The sequence below is a fragment of the Dendrobates tinctorius genome, unplaced genomic scaffold, assembly GCF_039654945.1.
Source record: "Dendrobates tinctorius isolate UK_male_01 unplaced genomic scaffold, ASM3965494v1 ptg000074l, whole genome shotgun sequence".
Taxonomy (NCBI): domain Eukaryota; kingdom Metazoa; phylum Chordata; class Amphibia; order Anura; family Dendrobatidae; genus Dendrobates; species Dendrobates tinctorius.
In genome coordinates, this window is record NW_027361742.1 from 20152062 (window position 1) to 20170147 (window position 18086).

At 41.7% G+C, this 18086-nt stretch overlaps 1 protein-coding gene across 1 annotated transcript in view; it reads left to right on the plus strand.

Annotated features, from left to right (window-relative positions):
• Positions 1-18086, plus strand: part of HMCN1 (hemicentin 1) — a 944468-nt gene that overhangs the window by 797045 nt on the left and 129337 nt on the right. Inside the window, exon 94 of the mRNA XM_073582913.1 lies at positions 13925-14074. Within this exon, the coding sequence (XP_073439014.1) occupies positions 13925-14074 (150 nt within the window). The remainder of the gene's footprint in view (positions 1-13924; positions 14075-18086) is intronic.

An 18086-nucleotide genomic window follows, 5' to 3' on the forward strand; every position in this document is an offset into this window, starting at 1 on the left:
TCATGGCAGAAGAAGCGCCTAATTTCGCAGCTAACCTGATATCGGCCCTTAGGTCAGAAATGGAGCGTTCAATTAAGATCTTGTTGAAGAAAGGGAGGAAAGGTAGAAAGCATCCACCTAGTTCTCCCTCAAACTCCTCTTCTGTCTCTTGTCAGACCGAACAGCCATCCTCCTCAGACTGTGACACGGGGGGTAAGCCATGTTTTCCTGTAGAAGACACGGATGCTCTCCTAAAGGCCATTAGAACAACAATGGGCCTACAGGAAGAGAAAGCGGCTAAATCCCTAGAGGATGTCATGTTTGGGGGACTTCAAGAGAGGAAAAAACGGACCTTTCCAGTGAATGAAAAGATCCAAGCGCTTATTGAGAGAGAATGGAGGAAACCCGAGAGATCAGGGACCCTTCTATCCGCCTCTAAAAGACGATAAGATCAGGGACCCTTCCATCCGCCTCTAAAAGACGATACCCCTTTGAGCAAAAAGATGCGGAAATATGGGACAAAGTCCCAAAGATTGACGCAGCGGTGTCCAGGTCTTCCAAAAAATTGGCCCTGCCTCTGGAAGACTCAATGGTTCTTAGGGACCCGCTAGACAAAAAAGCTGATTCCTATTTAAGGCATGCATGGAAAGCAACAGCGGGAGGACTAAAGCCGGCAATAGCAGGCACCTGCACGGCGCGTTCCCTGATGATTTGGCTGCAGCAGTTAGAGGAGAGACTAGCGTCAAAAGTCCCAAGAGAAAAGATATTAGCAGATATGTACCTTCTGCATGGGGCAGCAGCTTTTTTGGCAGACACCTCGGCGGACTCTATGAGGTTGACAGTTAGGGCGGCAGGATTATCAAATGCCACCAGACGCGCATTGTGGCTTAAAGGCTGTCCAGGTGACCTGCAGTCTAAAGCTAAATTGTGTTCTCTCCCCTGTGATGGTCGGTTTTTATTCGGGAAGAACTTAGATGATATCCTGGAAAAGGCGAGTGATAGGAAGAAGGGCTTCCCCAGGTTCCCGACAGATCAGAGAAGATAGCCCTTTCGGAGGGGAAGATTCAATAGGGGTCGTCCTCCGGCCGATAGAAGAAGATGGGAAGATGGCACCTCCACTTCAAAGAAATCTCCACAATTCTCCTTTTGGAAGTGCATTGAGCAGCAAGGTGGTGTGCTGGTGAAGGGGAAAAAAAAAAAAAAAAAAAAAACCTCTTTTAAATCTTCTACCTGAGCGAGTGTGAACGAGCTGAGTGTGACCTGAGCGTAAGTGCGAACTGTGGTAAGTGTGTGACTTGAGATTCTGTGAAGAGGTGTTTGGAAAACCTATAACAAATACCTGTGTGAGTTGCTGAATTGTAGGTTGCTGAGTGCTTTCTACCTGTTCAATTTTTGGGGGGCTTGGGGGCTTGTTTAACCTATTTTTTCTCTCAACAGGGTTAATCTCTTATTTTACTATCTGTTTTAAGGGTTAACTATATTGCATTTAAATCTTGAGGTGTAACTATATTCACAAGGGGTTAATTAAGGGTGGGAGTTCATACAGTAATTAAGGGTTTATAAGGGGCAGCTGGTTGGGGCTCAACTCCTTTTGGAAGTGCATTGAGCAGCAAGGTGGTTTGCTGGTGAAAAGGGAAAAAAAAAAAAAAAAAAAAACTCTTTTAAATCTTCTACCTGAGCGAGTGTGAACGAGCTGAGTGTGACCTGAGTGTAAGTGCGAACTGTGGTAAGTGTGTGACTTGAGATTCTGTGACTTTGGATTCAGGGAGTTTCCAAGGGAGGTCTTACTGAATTGCTGTTATATTATAACTATATTATAACTATTATAACTATAATATATTATATTATTATTATATTAATACTTTTTTTTTTTTTTTTAATTTATGTTTGCTTATCTTATTGTCTGGTGCAATCCCCATTAGGATGTGCTCCACTATTGCCAATGCCATCCAGTGCACGTCATGCCGCATGTATGAAATCCTTGAACAGTCGGTTGAGGGTGCATACTGCTGTGCAAGATGTGAGCACGTTGTGCATTTGGAAGCCCAGATACTGGATCTAAATGTGCAGCTGGCAACACTGAGATCCATAGACAATATGGAAAGGAGTCTTCTGCTCACTGAGCAGACGCTAAATGGGATAGATGAGGGGGGGGATGCTAGGTTGGAGCTGCAGGACAATGAAGCAGCTAGCTGGGTGACAGTTAGAAGGCGGGGTAGAGGGAAGAGCACCAGGGAGGCTAGTCCTGATCTGGCACACCCCAATAAGTTTGCTAAGTTGGCAGATGAGGGGAGTGTTAGTGCAGGAGTAGCACTGCTGCAGCAAGGCATGTCCTCTGAAAGCCGGAGGAGTGTCTGCTCCAGTAAGGGGGGAAATAGGAGAGCAGGGCAGGCCAGACAGGTTCTGGTAGTGGGAGACTCAATTATTAGGGGAACAGATAGGGCAATCTGTCACAAAGACAGGGATCGTCAAACGGTGTGCTGCCTACCTGGCGCTCGAGTCCGACACATCGCTGATCGGGTTGACAGATTACTGGGAGGGGCTGGTGAGGATCCAGCGGTCATGGTGCACATTGGCACAAATGACAAAGTTAAAGGTAGGTGGAAGGTCCTTAAAGATGATTTCAGGGAATTAGGCTGTAAGCTTAAAGCAAGGACCTCCAAGGTGGTATTTTCGGAAATACTTCCTGTACCACGTGCCACGCCAGAGAGGCAACGGGAGATTAGGGAGGTTAATAAGTGGCTCAGGAATTGGTGTAGGAAGGAGGGGTTTGGGTTCCTGCAGAACTGGGCCGACTTCTCAGTTGGCTACAGGTTCTACGCTAGGGACGGGCTGCACCTCAATGGGGAGGGTGCAGCTGTGCTGGGGGAGAAAATGGCTAGAAGGTTGGAGGAGTGTTTAAACTAGGGACGGGGGGGAGGGTATTCCTTTTATAGGAGGGGAAGACAGTGCAGCTAGAGACCTGGGAACAAATAATGACATTGGGGGTGGGGGTGGCATGGGGGGTGGGGTTAGAACAGTTAATAATTTAAGAAAGAATAGAGGTACAGAGAGATACATAAAGTGCATGTATACTAATGCCAGAAGCCTTGCCAACAAAATGGAGGAATTGGAGTTAATGTTGTTGGAACATAATTATGACATGGTGGGGATATCTGAGACATGGCTGGACGAGAGCCACGACTGGGCGGTTAATTTACAGGGCTATAGTCTGTTCAGAAATGACCGAACAAATAAGCGAGGGGGTGGCGTGTGTTTATATGTAAAATCATCCTTAAAACCCATCCTTCGTGATAATATATATGAATCTAATGAAAATGTAGAGTCCCTGTGGGTAGAGATAAGGGGAGGGGGGGAAAATAATAAATTACTGATAGGGGTTTGTTATAAGTCTCCAAAAATAATGGAAGCAACAGAGAATATCCTCATAAAGCAAATAGATGAAGCTGCGACTCAAGGAGAAGTCATTATTATGGGGGACTTCAACTACCCTGAAATACATTGGGGAACAGAAACCTGCAGTTCCAGCAAAGGTAATAGGTTTTTGACTACTATGAGAGACAATTACCTTTCACAACTGGTTCAGGACCCAACAAGAGGGGGGGCACTGCTAGACCTAATATTAACCAACAGGCCAGACCGCATATCAAATGTAAGGGTTGGGGGTCACTTGGGTAACAGTGATCACAAATTAATAAGTTTTCATGTATCCTTTAATAAGATGTGTAGTAGAGGGTTTACAAGGACACTAAACTTCAGGAAAGCAAATTTCCAACGGATGAGAGATGATCTTGGTGGAATTAACTGGGACAATATCCTGAGACATAAAAATACACAAAGAAAATGGGAGACGTTTATTAGCATCCTGAATAGGACCTGTGCACAATATATACCGTATGGGAATAAACATGCGAGAAATAGGAAGAAACCACTATGGCTAAATAGAGCTGTAAGGGGCGCAATAAGGGACAAAAATAAAGCATTTAGCGAATTAAAGCAAATAGGTAGTGATGAGGCATTAACTAAATACAGAAGATTAAATAAATTCTGTAAAAAGCAAATCAAGACAGCAAAGATTGAGACAGAGAGACTCATTGCCAGAGAAAGTAAAAATAATCCCAAAATATTCTTTAACTACATAAATAGTAAGAAACTAAAAAATGATAGTGTTGGCCCCCTTAAAAATAGTCTGGGTGAAATGGTGGATGAGGATGAGGAAAAAGCCAATATGCTAAATGACTTTTTTTCAACAGTGTTTACACAAGAAAATCCCATGACGGATAACATGATCAGGGATCAAAAATTCTCTGTTAAATGTCATCTGCTTAACCCAGCAGGAAGTATGGCGGCGTCTAAAAATCACTAAAATTGACAAATCCCCGGGCCCGGATGGGATACACCCCCGAGTACTGCAGGAATTAAGCACAGTCATAGATAGACCATTATTTTTAATCTTTAAAGATTCCATAATAACAGGGTCTGTACCACAGGACTGGCGTATAGCAAATGTGGTGCCAATATTCAAAAAGGGGACAAAAACTGAACTTGGAAATTATAGGCCAGTAAGTTTAACCTCAACTGTGGGTAAAATCCTGGAGGGTTTTCTAAGAGATACTATACTGGAGTATCTGGAGAAGAATAACCTCATGACCCAATATCAACATGGGTTTACAAGGGACCGTTCCTGTCAGACTAATCTGATAAGCTTTTATGAAGAGGTAAGTTCCGGACTGGACCAAGGGAATGCAGTGGATGTGGTGTACATGGACTTTTCAAAAGCTTTTGATACGGTGCCACACAAAAGGTTGATACATAAAATGAGAACAATGGGGATAGGGGAAAATATGTGTAGGTGGGTTAAGAGCTGGCTCAGGGATAGGAAACAAAGGGTGGTTATTAATGGAGCACACTCAGACTGGGTCACGGTTAGCAGTGGGGTACCACAGGGGTCAGTTTTGGGCCCGCTTCTTTTTAACATATTTATTAATGACCTTGTAGGGGGCATAGAGAGTAGAATTTCAATATTTGCAGATGATACTAAACTCTGCAGGGTAATCAATACAGAGGAGGACAATTTTATATTACAGGAGGATTTATGTAAACTAGAAGCTTGGGCTGATAAATGGCAAATGAGCTTTAATGGGGATAAATGTAAGGTCATGCACTTGGGTAGAACGAACAAGATGTATAATTATGTGCTTAATTGTAAAACACTGGGCAAAAGAGTCACTGAAAAAGACCTGGGTGTATGGGTGGACGACAAACTCACATTTAGCGGCCAGTGTCAGGCAGCTGCTCCAAAGGCAAATAAAATAATGGGATGCATTAAAAGAGGCATAGATGCTCATGAGGAGAACATAATTTTACCTCTATATAAGTCACTAGTGCGACCACACTTAGAATACTGTGTACAGTTCTGGTCTCCGGTGTATAAGAAAGACATAGCTGAACTGGAGCGGGTGCAGAGAAGAGCGACCAAGGTTATTAGGGAACTAGGGGGTCTGCAATACCAAGACAAGTTATTACATTTGGGGTTATTTAGTTTGGAGAATCGAAGGCTTAGGGGTGATCTTATTACAATGTATAAATATATGCGGGGACAATACCAAGAGCTTTCTAATGATCTTTTTACTCTTAGACCTGTGACGGGGACAAGGGGGCATCCTCTACGTCTGGAGGAAAGAAGGTTTAAGCATACTCACAGACGCGGATTCTTTACTGTAAGAGCAGTGAGACTATGGAACTCTCTGCCATATGATGTTGTAATGAGTGATTCCCTACTAAAATTTAAGAAGGGACTGGATGCCTTTCTTGAAAAGTATAATATTACAGGGTATATACACTAGTTTCCTTAATATTGCGTTGATCCAGGGAGCAAGTCTGATTGCCGTATGTGGAGTCAGGAAGGAATTTTTTTCCCCAATGTGAAGCTTACTTGTTGCCACATGGGTTTTTTTTGCCTTCCTCTGGATCAACATGTTAGGGCAAGTTAGGATAGGATATGGGTTGAACTAGATGGACGTAAAGTCTCCCTTCAACCTTAATAACTATGTTACTATGTTACTATGTTACCATACTGCTGTCATGAGTAAAGTCTATTAAATGATTGGGCAGTTGGATGCTGTGTGGTAGTTCCTTGACATGGAACTCATTGTTGCAAGGTTGAATTAGAGATGGGCATCCTTTCTCCAATGTATTTGTTAACATGCTTGTCACAGAAGATGGGGCGTGCATGTGTCCCAAGCATACGTTTTCTATTATGACCCATCCTAGGTCTAGCCTTTGAGCATAGGGAGCATTGTGGATTACATTGATGTTACTTCTCACTTTATGAACCTGCAGGATATCTCTTCCCAACAGCAGTATTATCTGTGCCTGAAGGTCGCGTTCCGGTATAAGGTGTGATATGCGTTTTAAGTGAGCATGATGGATTGCCACATCTGGCGTAGGTATTTCAGATCTGTTGTCTAGGATCTGGTTACACTCGATGATTCTAAGTAGTGGTAGGCAGAATTGTCCATCTAAGGACTCAAATTGGTAGTCAGTAGCTTTCCTACCTGCTGTTGCCACAGTACCTACACATATCTTTAATTAGTGGGGGGTGCTTGGCCCTTTGATGTTGAATAGGTCAAAGAATGTTGATCTAGCCAAGGATCGATTACTTTGATCATCCAAGATAGCATACAGTCTTACAGCTTTGTCTCTATGACCTTTTGGGTACACTCTGACGAGGCATATTTTTGAACAGTACCTACTGTCTATTGTCCCTTTACAGACTTCAGTACCCTGTGTTTGTTATTACCTTTTATCAGCACTTGCTGATTACTGTTATATGTCTTATTGCAAGGTATTTTTGCACATTTGTCATTCTGTGCTTTTTGTTTGTGTTAGACTTCAGTACATTGTGAAGTGATCTCTGGCGTAGCTGCATCGGTGCTCCTTTCCTCCCCGGCATGCTCACTGTCAGCTGGCGTGTTTTGTGCACTCCATTGAGCTGGGCGAGGGTGTAGAGCAGTGTTATGATCTGTGGGGCCACACTCTGTGCATTTTACACTGACCTTACAATTCAAGGCGAGATGAGTTGTGGATGAGCAGCACTTGTAGCAGATACCATTCTCTTTCAGGAAGCTTCTGCGGTCTGGCATAGATTTTCCCCTGAAGGCTCTGCATTTCAGGAAAGGATGAGGCTTCTGATGGAGCGGGCATTGCTTGTCAGGGTCCTGTACCTTTGTTTCTGATTTAGAGCGATCAGCAGACCTGTAATTGGAACTTGGAGAAGAAACATAAGTCTTGTGCACTACCACGGATGTTCTGCGTGGATTTGCAGCTGGTGATGGTGTGGCATACGACATTGGAAAGTCAAAGCTGGGATCATTTCTGATTGTCGCTTGTTTGTGTATAAAGTCTACAAAAACGGAGAAGGGAGGGAATGGAACACTGTGTTTGTATTTGTACGTGGAACTGTGTGTGAGCCACCTCTCCTGTAGATTGTAGGGCAACTTTTGGACTATAGGGTTAACACCTTTGGCTGTGTCAAGAAATGCAAGTCCTTACAGGTCACCTTCACATTTGGTAACTAGGACTTCCTTTAGCAGGTTACTTAGTTCTCTAAGTTTCTGGAGACTTTTGTTAGATATTTTAGGAAAGTCATCAATTCTTTTGAACAAGACTCTCTCTGTTACCTCTGCTGAGCTGTAACACTCATCCAGCCTCTTCCAGATCTCTTTGAGGCCGATTTGAGGGTTGTTTATATTACTGTCTCTGATCCTTACTGCGTGTTTGACTGACTCTTCTCCTAGGTATTTGACTAAGAGGTCTATCTCTTCCCTGTGTTGTAGCCCCAAGTCTCTAGTGACATTTTGGAAGGAAGCTTTCCAAGCTCTGTAACCTTCAGCATGGTCAGTGAATTTCATGAGTCCCTTGGCAACCAGATCACATCTTGGGAAAAACTTAGCAAATTCTGTTGTGAACCGGTTGTCAGCAGAGTATACTGGTGATGGGTCACCCTGATAGTGATGTTAGGTGCGTTCATACCTGTTAGTATCCTCAGGGTGACGCCAGCCGGTGTCATATTGCTTCGGTCTGACGTGCGGTGTGTCAGCAAGGTGATTCACGCTGGTTACCTGGTGAGGAGCAAGGTAGACATTAGCAGAATTGTTTGCTCTACATTTTCCTGGAGCTGAGCCTCATAATGACTCTTACTCGCTTCACTGGATGTGTCGTGCTCTTGGTTATGGTTTGGATCAGGAAGTTCATTAACATACTGAGATGTGCGTTGTGGCGAATCTTGTAGTGGCAACTTCAAACTTGACGTACTGCTTCGGCTATGCAGCTCAGGGTTTTGCGCTACTTCTAGCAAGTCTGCTTTGGCTAGGGCTGCAGCAGCTTGTCTTTTTGCTGCTAGGCTCTCTAAGGTGGCATCCACGCGTGCCTTCTCTAACTGCGTCTTTCTCTCTTGCTCGTCTCTTTCTAAGCGTGACTTCTCTCTCTATGCGTGACTTTCTCTCTTGATCTTCCCTCTCTCTGCATGACCTCTCTTGGTCTTCTAGGGGTGCTTTCTCTAATTTAAGTTTCATCTCTTCTACAGCAAAGCTTGCTCGTATTTTGGCGGCTTCAGAATTTGCGCGGGCAATGGCGACCGCGCTGCTAATGGATACAGTCTTTGAGGAGACGGAAGTAACAGATTTTGTCCTGTGCGATTTGCGAGACATGGTGTCTTGTGGGGATGTTTGGCTGTGTAGAGATTGCTGTAGCTGTATTAGTCTCTGTGTAGCCGGTGACTTGAATCTCACTAGGTGGGTGCAGTTTCACTAGTCCCTGCAAGCTGGATGGAAGGCTGTCTTTTCCCTGAATTCCACTAGCTGGATGGCCACTGTTTTACTGGCCCTGCAGGATGGAAGACTCTTCTTTGAGTTCCCACTAGCTGGATAGCCGCTGTTTCACTGTTCTGTCCTCACTAAATGAAGCAGAATTCATGTAGCTTATACAGGCAGCTAAACCGCTATACCAGGGTCCAATAAGGAAACTGTAGGTTGAATCTGTGATTTATTGAATGTGATGATATATTGGCGCCGTGAAACTACAAACAAAACATATATGCAAACAATTAATACTAGTTTCACCAGGGATTCATATATACATAATACATCATCTGCACTAATAGCTAACCAGGGGAGAACTAACTAAGCAGGCTAATATGAGACAGGAATTGGATACATGAAACATAAATGCATACCAGCTATGCTGTCACAAGGGGAGAAGAGAAATGGGATGCGTCCTGAATGCAGGCAGAAGGAAAATGGTGGACTGGAGGGAAAATGGGGGCTGAACTAACCATAATCCTTTGCAAAAGGCTACCAGGATGCATTGCACTGCAAACGGAGGGAAATAGCAAAATGAAAGTAAAACACACAATAACACTTCGGTTATGACTCTGGTCACTAGATGGAGCCAGAAAACACTGTAAACATTAACAAGCAGATAATCAGGGATTATGGATTAAATGTTGGATACAGAACAGGGTGTTATTCATGATATTTGAGTTGTAACGATTTAATTATTATCTTGATATCCTCCTCTGGAAACCTTTTTGTGTAACCTTTTAGAGATCATGTGATCTTCAACTTGCTTAACTGTCCACAATAACAGTCATTTAGACCATGAGTGCCCAAACTTTGACATACCCCTGTATGTGGCCACATCAATTTTAAAAAGCTTTTAAATATGACACTTTTATGGTAATTTTCAAGGCATGTCAGACATTACAGCTGTATTGTGTAATAAACGCATAGGTGAATTTCAAAGTGCAAAGTGCTCCAGAATTGAAGCTTCTTTGTATTGAGGCTTGCGTATGTCCAGACGTGATGGACAATATCCATCACAAAGTTTGCTCCAAATCAACTGCAAAATCAGAATGTAAAGGTTGATGTCCTTGGAAAAAATCTATTAGCACACTTTGTCAATAAGGTAGATACATAAACTCCAAAATAAGTCACAAATCACTACCCAAGATTCTAAATCTCAGGGCAAGAAGGCACATATGCTGTACATGTATTTAAATATTAATTCTTTATTGTAACTCTATATAAAATATAACACTAAAAACAAGCAAGGATTTCCCAAACATAGCAAACCACAATAATGCAGGCTTTTACATAGGATTGTATGCACATTAGATGACCAGTAGAATGCACAGATATAAGTTTAAAGAGAACCTGTCACCAGTTTTATCCTGTGTCAACTAACACTATGACCTTAATCATCGTCTATGCTACATTCCACCAATGATTAAATAACCCCCTGACTCCCCCTGTGTATCCCCAAAAACCTTTTGAAGTTCTCCTGCGCTGCATGTTAATCCTTTTGGTCCAGTCCGTTAGATGGCATTTCTGCGGTCTCCATCCCTCCTCTTGGCAACTGATAGCTGTGCTCCTGCTGTAATTGATATGGATGATGCCTTCTGCATCATCCACATTGCTGAGCAAAATCTCATGCAAATGTGAACTTATTATTAGATTTAGCGTTTAAAGAAAATGTGAAACTAGAAAATGACCCTTTGTTCAAATAAAGGTTCTATGTTTATTTCAACTTGTGATAATATCACAGAAAAAAAATCTTGACATTTTGCAATTTTCACACTGAGCTCAAAAACAGGATAACATTTCTTTTTTTCCATTATCATCACAGGCAGGATTAAAGTGCCTTGAAACCATATTAATACCATATTAACTTCTCCAAATTTTTTCTTAAATGTATTTTTTTGGGGATTTTATATGATATACAGCACAAAGTAGCAAGTATTTGTGAAATGTAAAGGAAATTATACATGGTTTTCTAATTATTTTAAAAATATAAAATTGTGACATGCATTTGTACTTAGCCCCCTGTAGTCTGACACCCCTAACTAAATTCCAGAGTGACCAATTGCCTACAGAAGCCACATAATTAATAAATTGAGTCCACTTGTTTGTAATTTATTCTCAGTATAACTTCAGCTGTTCTGTTAAGGTCTCAGAGGATTGTTTTAGAACAATAGGGATCAAACCACATCATGAAAACCAAGGAACACAACAGACCGGTCAGTGATTAAGTTGCGGAGAAGAGTTAAGCAGAGTTAGGTTACAAAAAATACCCCAAGCTCTGAACATCTCACAAAGCACTGTTCAATCCATCATCCAAAAATTGAAGGAGTACGGCACAACTGCAAACCTACCAAGACATGACTATCCACCTAAACTGACATCCCAAGCAAGGAGAGCACGAATTAGAGAAGCAGCCAAGAGGTCCATTGTCATATACAGCTCAGGTGAGAAAATCTGTCCACAGGATAACTGTCAGGATCCAAGGTGGATCTGACAAGTAAATGGACAAAGTGAACTTTTTTTCCTTTGGCTTGGTGCCAAAGTGGGTTGATTGCCCCCGGTGGCCATTAGAATTATTACACGGGTTGTCGTTTGTTCTAAGTTGCCCCGGTGGTGGTGAGTGGTATTACACCTTAGTTTTAATGTGCACGTATTACAAATCAGATGTGAGGCTCTATAAAAGAGTTTCAGGTGTGTTTGATGATCATTGGTGATATTGATAGTTAGTTATTCACAAGTAAGCCTGGGTGAAAGATGGAGCTGAACAGGAGTCCTGGGCAGCCCAGCCAGAGGGGACAAGTGCCAACTATGGAGTCTGCAGGGAGTGCTGGCATGGATTGGTGGAGTCCAACGATGTGGTCTGCAAGAAGGGCTGGCATGGCGTTGTGGAGTCGCAGTTTATGGTGTCAGCAGGAAGTGCTTGCATGGTTTGGTGGAGTGGCGACTATGGTGAGAGTTGCACTCAGCATGCTGGACTTGGTTGCTGAAAGCTGGACTCAAGCATGCTTGACTTCTTGGCAGAAAAGTTGGACTCGAGCATGCTGGACTTTTTGCAGAAGCTGGACTCATCTTTGGGACTCTGTTTACTGGGCAGCTGCAACTGGTGGTGGACTCTGCTCCAAGGCTGCACTAGGGTGATGGATCCGGTTATGGTGATGGATCTGGTTGGAGAAGATGCACGCAGGTGGTGGACTCTGTTGCTAGGAGCGTACACAACAGAGCAAAGCTAAGTGGTGTTCCCCCTGTATTGTCATTTTCCCTTATGTGTGTTTAGTGCAGTGGTGGGATTAGTTTCCGCACCGACCAATTCCCTAGTGAGGGTTTAGGTGCAGGGCGAGTCAGGGTTTGAGGTACCCGTGCATCGCCCGGTGTGTAACCGGCATAGGGAACGTTAGGAGTGCAGGTACACTGGCTCAGGGGAGTACAGGAGGTCTCCACGTCCCTATTCCCTATCGCAGGGCCCACCATTGCTATTGTTACTCAGGTTCCCCCATTATTATTTAAATTCGCCTTACTGGAGGCGGGGTTTCCAGAATACTGTATATATAACGTGTATTACCTAAATTCGGCAGTTGGAGGTGGTGTATCCAACTGCACGTTTTATTATTTAAATTCGCCCTACTGGAGGTGGTGTATCCAGGGTCACGCGTGTCATGGGTTGGCCTTGCGGTACTCGCTGCGTCCAGACACGTGACCGTGACAATAACTATGAGTCATTTACGCCACAAATCTGGCCTTTATGGAAGATTGGCAATAAAACAGATATCTTTGAAAGCAAGCCATAAGAAGTGCCATTTGCAGTTTGCCAAAAACCATGTGGAGGACATAGCTAGCATATGGAAGAAAGTGCTCTGGTCAGATGAGACCAAAATAGAACTTTTAAAGCTAAATTCAAATTGCTATGTGGAGTGGAAAACTACCACTGCACATCCCCCTGAAAACACTATCCCCAATGTCAATTATGTTGTTGGCAGCATCATGTTGTGGGAATGCTTTTCTTCAGCAACGACAGGGAAGCTAGTCAGAGATGATAAGAAGATGGATGGAGCTAAATACAGAGCAATCCTGTTAGACACTGCAAAAGACTTGAGACTGGGATGTAGGTACATCTTCCAGCATTAGAACGACCCTAAACGTACCAGAGCCAAAGCTACAATGGATGATTTAGATCAGTGTTTCTCAACTCCAGTCCTCAAGACCCACCAACTGGTCATGTTTTCAGGATTTCCTTAGTATTGCACAGGTGATGGAATTAATGCTTGAGCAGGTGTTGAAATCACCTGTGCAATGCTAAGGATATCCTGAAAACTTGACCTGTTGGTGGGTCTTGAGGACTGGAGTTGAGAAACACTGATTTAGATCAAAGCATATTCATGTGTGTGAACGGCTCAGTCACAGTCCTGACCTAAATCCCATTGAGAATAATTGGAAAGACTTAAAAATTGCTGTTTACAGACACCCCCATCCAATCTCACTGAGCTAGAGATAGTTTACTAAGAAGAATGGGCAAAAGATTCAGCTTCTAGAGGTGCAAAGCTGGTAGAGACAGACCCCAAAAGACTTGCAGCACAGCAAAGGTGGTCCCACAAAGTATTGACTCAGGGCGACATAATAGAAATGCATGTCACAATTTTCAGATTTATATTTCTAAAATCATTAGAAAACCATGTATCAATTCCGTTACATTTTACAAATACTTGCTACTTTGTGTTGGTATTTCACATAAAATCCCAATAAAATGCATTTAATTTTGTGGGTGTAATGTGAAAAAAATGTGAAAAAGTTAATAAGGTATGAAAACTTTTTCAAGGCACTGCAGACTGAATAGTCATATTTTGCAGAAATTACAGAGCATTCCTAAAAATAGTTGAATTAGTCCATATAACTAAATGTTAATGATATTTTGAACAGTGCACTTTTCTAAATGTTTTAGAATTATCTTACTAAATAAAGTGCAAAACAATGCAGCACCTGACACTGGACTATGTAGTAACGGCCTTTTTTCTTCCTTCCTCTTAAATATTTAATCAGACTTTTCTTTCACTATATTTTAATCTTTTTTTTTACTATTTTCCTTTATTTAGGTGGAGCTCAGTTCATTAGAGGAACTCTAGTTGGAACCATCAATGACCTTGACTTTGGCATTGCATTTCTTAACGGCACAATTAGCAACTCTCCTGATTCACAAAGTAACATAATAAAGGCACAATTTAACAACATCCCCAAAACTCTAGGTAAGAGAAGTCAAACATTTCTTTATGCATCTATTTTACTTTTGATAGGTTTTCATGATGTAGGTAACACAAATACCTACAGTGCTTGCCACACTTTTATCCAAGCAATGCTACCCGATTATTATTAGGCCTAAATGAATTTATTTTTCTGGACTGGGGTCACTGTTTTGCTGTATAATGCCTAATTGGGTCAACTACAGTGGCAACAATGACACTCTCCAGGCACTGCTTTACACAATGAGAAGCATAGTGGGAAGAGTATGACACTATGTAAGTATTTTTTTCTAGTCACTGACTGATTATGGGTCAAGGCATAGCATTAAGAGATCAGAGAATTTGTTTGATTTTTTAAAAAATCACATTTGCCAAAATGCAGATTTTTTGTAATACGTACCCTTGTGGATTTAGCTAATTTGCAGATGGCCCGCATCTTGCTGTACCATAAAAGAACATCAATATTAAAAAAATACATATACTCACTTTACCGCTCACCTTTCCAGCCACTCCTCTCCTCAACGCCCCCTGTCCGGTCCTTGTTGCATCTTCTTACTATCGCTGCGAGTGCTAAAATCCAGACCTCTTCATGCTAGGCTGGGATTTCTGGCTCTGATGAGGTCCAGGATTGTAATGCGCATGCAAATATATGGTCTCAATGTGTGTCGTGACCATACACATGCATGCACATAATCACATAACCATCCTGCATGCACAGAGACGATTTCAGTGCTCTGAGCAGTGATGAGAAGATGCAACAAGAACTGGACGGGGAATGGTGAGGAGAGGAGTGGACGGAAAGTTTAGCGGTAAGTTGGGTATAAGTATTTATTTTCCTTTTTTCATCTTATGTTTATTATGCTTTGGAGACTATAGAGACCCCAGAGCTTAATAAGGGACATTCAATTAATTTAGAATAAATTCACTGCAAATCAAATTTCAAATCTGCGTGATCTGGCGAATTCAAAATTTTCCAAATCCAGTCATTATGTGTAAATATATATATATATGTACAGTGTATATATATATATATATGTATTAGAAGGGCTGATTGAAAGCTTGACAAACATGCTGCTCTCTGAACAGGTCAGCGACTGAGCAATTAATACAGTTCAGCTGCTATCTCTAATTTCTTTAGAAAGCACCAGACAACACCTTCCTGCAAATGCATTTTCTGTATATGGACCTAAAGAAACTTCATCAAGCTAATTGATCCACAAATCCATGTGAGGACAATTTTACATGACTGTAATTTCATTCCTAATTGCTGTCTGTTAAAGAACCGACTGCACTCGGACCAATGTTATTCAACTGGGCTGTTCAGATGAGGTTTTTTTTTTTCACGGACTGAATCTGTGCATGAAAAAACTTGCAGAATGCTCTAGATTGTACCATATGTCAGATGAAACTTGCCTTTTCTATTCTGTGGGTGTGCAAAAAAAATCAGATTCCATACGAGCCAACAGTATATCATTCAACTTTACGGATACATTGCAATTGTTTAACATATTTGTTGAGAATCTCTCTCAAGCAAAAGTAATGGATCCAGAAAATTCTTATTTTCTCTTGCTGATAACTTTACCTTTCAAAATATAAAAGCGAGAACAAGAGGATCTGCAATCTTGGACTTAATTATAACCAACAGGGAGGGAATGGAGGAGAAAGTAAAAGTGACCAGGAATTTAGGAGGCAGCAATCATGCTTTCCTCAAATTTTGGATTACAAGAGGAGGAAGACCAGCGAGGAGGAAGACTTTAAGGTTCGACTTCAGAAACGCAGATTTTAATGGATTCAGAAAGAGGGTAGGAAAGGTCCAATGACTGGATGTTCTAAAGCAGGGCAGGGGTGGGGAACCTCAGGGCCCAGGGCCATTTACGGCCCTCGATGACCTTTTATCAGGCCCCCGAGCAGATTCTCAGGGACCACATTCTTGGGCAGGGAGCTGTATTTTGATTGCCACAATCTCATTAATTACTTCTTGCTCTGTGAGCACACACACGCAGTGTTCACTACTGAACATTGGAGGGCATGCAGTGAAAGATTAAGTCATGAAACCAGTGCCAGAGTCAGGATGTACTTTGTGGGCGGAGTTCGTATAGCCCCCGAAGGATGGTATAAATATCCAAATGGCCCTTGGCAGAAAAAGATTCCACACCCCTGTTCTAAAGGACAGAAATGTCCAAGAAGGATGGGAGATTTTGCTAAATGAAATTCAAACTGCACAAACAGTAGCAATCCCGAAAAGAAGGAAGAATTGGAAGCATTTAAAGAGTTCAGGATGGGTGAACACAGAATTTAAACACTTGTTCAAAAGGAAAAAAAGAAAATTTTAAATGGAAAGAAGGGGGCACATCTAAATAAGAACATAATGCTGTTTGCAGGGAATGCAAGACAAGCGTCATAAGAGCTAAAGCCAGTCATGAAGTGAGGCTTGCAAGGGAGACCAAAAGCAATAAAAAAGAATTTTGTGAATATATCAAAAGCAAAAGAAAAAAGTCAAAGATGCTATAGGATTTTTAAAGGATGAAAAAAGGGTGAAGTGGTCATAAATGATATTGAGAAAGCTGAACTTTTGAATTCCTATTTTGCATCTGTGTTCTCTAAGAAAGCAATTGTTACATTAATTGATCATCATAGTGCTATCAAAGAAATAAAAGAATCCACACTATCTATAAACAGAGATATGGGAGGGAACACTTAGCTAATTTAAATTAATTTAAATCTCCTGGTCTGGATGAAGTGCATCCTATTATACTGAAAGAGTTAGTAAAAGAAATTGTAGAACCACTACCAGTATCTTTGAAAAATCCTGGTGAATAGCACAAGTCCCAGAAGGTTGAAGAGGGGCAAATGTTGTCCCTATCTTCAAAAAAAGGAAAGATGAAGCCAGGAAATTATAGGCCAGTGAGCCTTATTTCTATACCAAGAAAATTTTTTAAACAAATTATTAAGCAGCATGCATGTAGGTACTTGGATAAGAATACAGTAATTAACCAGAGTCAACTTGGGTTTGTAGCAAACAAGTCATGACAGACTAATCTAATTTCCTTTTACAATGAAATCACTGACTAGGTGGATCAGGGAAATGCAGTTGATATAGTATATCTCGACTTCAGAAAAACCAATTGATAAAGTATATCATACCATTCTTATTAAACAAAATGACCAAGTATGGTATTGACAAGGCTATGGTTATCTGGATTCATGACTGTCTCAGTGATTGTACTCAAAGAGTGGTGATAAATGGTTGCACGTCCATTTGGAAGAGGGTTTCAAGTGGAGTTCCACAAGACTCTGTCCTGGCCCCAGTGTTGTTCAACATTTTTATAAATGATCTAGATAAGAGAACTGAAGGTAAATGAATCAAATTTGCAGACAATGCAAAGCTAGAAGGGATAGCTAACACTACAGAAGACGAAGAAAGGATTCAGAAGGGTACAGATAAGCTTGAACAATGGGCATCGACTAATAGAATGGTATTGGTATTTAACAGGGAGAACTGCAAGATTCTAAATCTGGGCAAGAAAAGCAAAAATTACATCTACAGAGTGGGAGGAATAGAGCTAAGCAACAGCACGTGTGAAAAAGATTTGGGTATGCTAATAGATTACACTTATAGATCACAGACTGTACATGAGTTAACAGTGTGATGCAGCAGCAAAAAAGGCAAAGTTCTAGTATGTATTAAAAGAAGCATAGAGTTTACATCACGTGAAGTACAGTTGTGCTCAAAAGTTTATATACCCCGGCAGAATTTTTGCTTTCTTGGCCTTTTTTAAGAGAATGTGAATGATAACACCAAACTTTTCTCTACTCCTGGTTAGTGGTTGTGACCCAACCATTCATCGTCAAACTACTGTGCTTTCTCTTTTTAAATCATAATGAAAACCCAAAACATCCAAATAACCCTGATCAAAAGTTCACATACCCTGGTGATTTTGGCCTGATAACATGCACAGAACTTGACACAATTGGGCTTGAATGGCTACTAAAGGTAACATCCTCACCTGTGACCTGT